This window comes from Pinus tabuliformis, chromosome 9, assembly GCF_031772625.1.
Source record: "Pinus tabuliformis cultivar Carrire ecotype Pingquan chromosome 9, CPIR1, whole genome shotgun sequence".
In the NCBI taxonomy this organism is placed as follows: domain Eukaryota; kingdom Viridiplantae; phylum Streptophyta; class Pinopsida; order Pinales; family Pinaceae; genus Pinus; species Pinus tabuliformis.
In genome coordinates this window covers 626,349,809-626,353,200 of record NC_142307.1, presented here as the reverse complement: position 1 = coordinate 626,353,200, position 3,392 = coordinate 626,349,809, and the positions used below count along the sequence as shown (strand labels likewise).

The 3,392-nt window shown below is 37.1% G+C and overlaps 1 protein-coding gene and 1 pseudogene across 1 annotated transcript; both read right to left on the bottom strand.

Moving 5' to 3' along the window:
* Window positions 1-1,962: 1,962 nt before the first annotated feature.
* Window positions 1,963-2,482, bottom strand: LOC149150176 (protein DMR6-LIKE OXYGENASE 2 pseudogene; annotated as a pseudogene).
* Window positions 2,305-2,955, bottom strand: LOC149150175 (fe(II)/2-oxoglutarate-dependent dioxygenase 4-like). Its single transcript, XM_089439281.1, has 2 exons — window positions 2,712-2,955; window positions 2,305-2,609 (listed from the first exon to the last, which is right to left on the bottom strand). Exons 1-2 carry the CDS (start codon window positions 2,927-2,929, stop codon window positions 2,582-2,584), a joined length of 246 nt encoding a protein of 81 aa, XP_089295407.1. The 5' UTR covers window positions 2,930-2,955; the 3' UTR covers window positions 2,305-2,581.
* Window positions 2,956-3,392: the final 437 nt, after the last annotated feature.

Below are 3,392 nucleotides of genomic sequence, written 5' to 3'. Positions count from 1 at the left end.
ATCAATCAATTTTAGAGTATCTCATTAAGTGGAAGAAATTACCCGTTGAAAATTCCACATTGGAGGATGAGAATTTTATACAGAAGCATCTAGAACTACTCAAGCATTGAGGAAAACACTTTTTTGAAGGAGAAGGGCATGTTAGGTCCCTATAATACTAGTGTAGCCCCCTTATTGTTATTGTTGTGCTAATGTAGCCCCCTTATTGTTATTATGAGGCCCCATAGAAGCCCACTATTGCTACTGTTGTGCCCTTACATTATTATTGTTATATAGGCTCTAATTATATTGTGACCCCTTAGTCTCCTATATATACAAAGGAGGTTTTGTCATTTGTATCATGCAATAATTGTTCATTTATGTATTGTAAAGGAGATTTCTCCCCTCGAAGAGGATACTTTTTAAGTCATTGATCTATCTTTTTGTGAGTTGGTTGCATAACATTCAGTTGCACTTCAAGATTAATTTTCATGGATGGAGAGCACATTTCAATGCTAGATGATAGAAACACATATCATTTAAATTATGCATTGAGAATTGTAAGTGGTTCGATCTAGGGACTAGACCCCAGTTGCGCCCCTTTAACTTACTTGGCATCAATGTGTGAGACTGGTAATTGAATATGGCTACAATTGGGTAGAAAAGCCACACCTTCTGTCTTCGAAATATGGGAAACTCCCTATCCCTAGAATGGTCCACCATTACATGCTTGATAAACATACGAACATGATATACCCAATTTCCATCGAATCCCAATTGAGGATTTTTCCCTCACTATGCACAGTTTTATCAGACTAGCCGAAACTCATGGACTCTAAAAGGTTTAGAAAAATTCATGAACCACATGGATGGCTAAGGGAATGAGGGTTATTTTTTCTTTTACGACCTAAGGGTTCCCTCAAACCATCACAGACATAATTCTCATTGCCATCACCATACATGACAAAATTAAACAATACATTCCAAAGGAATTGGCTCCCATGACAAGGAGAATTTTCGTAATAGGTTCCCAACCATTTACCATACCCATCACTATTGTGGGCAGTGCCATTAAAGCTCTCAAAGCCAACGAGAATGATAAATTGAGGACTAAAGCACTCACATTCAAAAGACCAAGCTATAATCCAAATGAAAAACAACCAAAAAGAGACTTGATAGACACTGCAACTACAAGTCATCAACCAAGAAGTTTCATGCAGTAAAACCTCTTCATATTTTGCAATATGGTCGACGAAAACATACCGAGTTCCTTGCAAACAGTTGGAGGGTCTAGTACAAAACATTGCTTCGGTGGTGATGTGCATGCAATAGCATGTGCAGTGGTTGTGCCACCCTCCATACCGTTCCATCATCAACTTTGCTAATTAAGACTTGGAAGATATCCATAGGGTCTCGTTTCCCTCCATTTGCCTCATTTGGAATATAATAAAATATAATACAAAAATAGTATACATTAGTATCTTTTCTTTTCTATAATAATTTTTAGATTTTTGTCTACCAAAATAACTTTTTTACCATAAAGTGACTTAAGAGAACACCTTATCACTATATATTCTACACCCATACTCATCAATAACATATATTAATTCTTTTAAAATTTAGATAATATTTTTTTTTTTAATAAAAACCTTTGTAAAATATAATATATGAATAAAATATATCAATTCTTTTAAAAAATTTATGTTGTTTAAAATACATTCTAAGGGGCATAAATAAATTTAACAAGTAAAGTAAATTTCACCATTTATATCAAATTTCATTTTTAATAAAAATGAAAGAGATATATAAATGTAAGAAAAACACTAAAACGCAGATAATCCGACGTGTGATCTCTATATTTATTTCAAACATCAAAATTACATCGATGGGATTTATGCACATTATCATGGTGGGGCGAATATGCAACCGCAAACGCAAACTATTATTGAAATTCTTAGAAAGCTCCCTAGAAATCAATTTTCATTAGATCATGAAACGATCCAGCAGATTCTTTCCCTTTAATTCATGGTTCCAGAAAGTTGCCAAATACTCTTCAAACTTATATCCTCGATACAAAGCTGGCTGTTGTTCATTCACCATGCTTGTTGCAGGAGCAATAAAAGTATCGTCTGAAGGCGAATAGAAAGTGGGAATTGATATGCGTGCACTCTGCATATTCGTTATTACTCCATGCTCCACGCTCCTAAATCTCCCATCGCTCACAACCTAACGCATTCAAATCACACACTAATCAAATTCTTGCATACAGAGAAAAACTAACTATATACATATGCTCATTGTTTCTAACCTGCAGTTGATCTCCCAAATTGACCACAAACGCGTTAGCCACAGGTTCTACGGCAACCCACTTTGCATTTCTGAATACTTGCAGGCCAATGACATTGCTTTGCATTAACACAGTGAGGGCACTTCCATCTGAATGATTTGGTAGACCCAGAGTGAGATCTGGGTTTGGGCATGAAGGATAGTAATTTATATTCATCACTTGGCTATGTTTTCCAAGAATTTTATTCAAGTAATTGGAATCTAGCCCCAGAGCTTCTGAAATTGCAGCCAGCAGCCTTAATATCAATGCTCTCAACTAACCAGCGTACTTGCCCGCAATATCTCTGTAACAAAAAATCCAAGCTAAACAAGTTAAACTTTTGCATGTTGGGTTAAGATGAATCATTTCTAGTGCTCTATGTCTTACATAAAGTTTTGGTGATAACCTGTAGGCTGCAGGTTTTTCAGGCCAAGAGTCAATGACTTCTTCCAGAGGATGACAAGGCTGCGTGAGATAGTCCACCCAGTTCAAAACCTTGTCTTTGCTGAGATTCAAGCTGGTAAAAACCCGGACTAGCTGCTTTACGTCCTCTGAGTAGAGGCATGCTCTGTCTTCCACTGGCATTTCGTAAAACTCTTTTGCTACCTCCATCATGTTTTTCATGACGTTCTCTGGAACGCCATGGTTCATTATCTGATATCAACAAAAAAAAATATAATACTGAATAGTCTACAAGTATGATATGATAAAAAAATCAACCATATAGTATAAAACAGTGACAGGAGGGAGAATCGTTGGGTAGGGATTGAGATGTGTGTACCTGGAAGAAACCATCCTCTTCACATGCACGTCGGATTTGATGGACTACTGTCATTCTGCTAGGGCCGTCCAGATCTTCTAGGTCTATCACAGGAATGCTCTCAGAATAAGAGACCTCAGCCATCTGTGGGCGCTCATGGGGAGGCACGATATATCTGTCCGGCACCTTGAGGTTGTTTATTCCATTGGACATGAGCTTTTCAATAGCATTACTGAGGTGTTGTGTCGGCACATCCATTGTAGGAGACATCTTCCTCCAATGCTGCTGATGTGCAAATGTGTGATATGGGTATTTATAGAGTTGAGA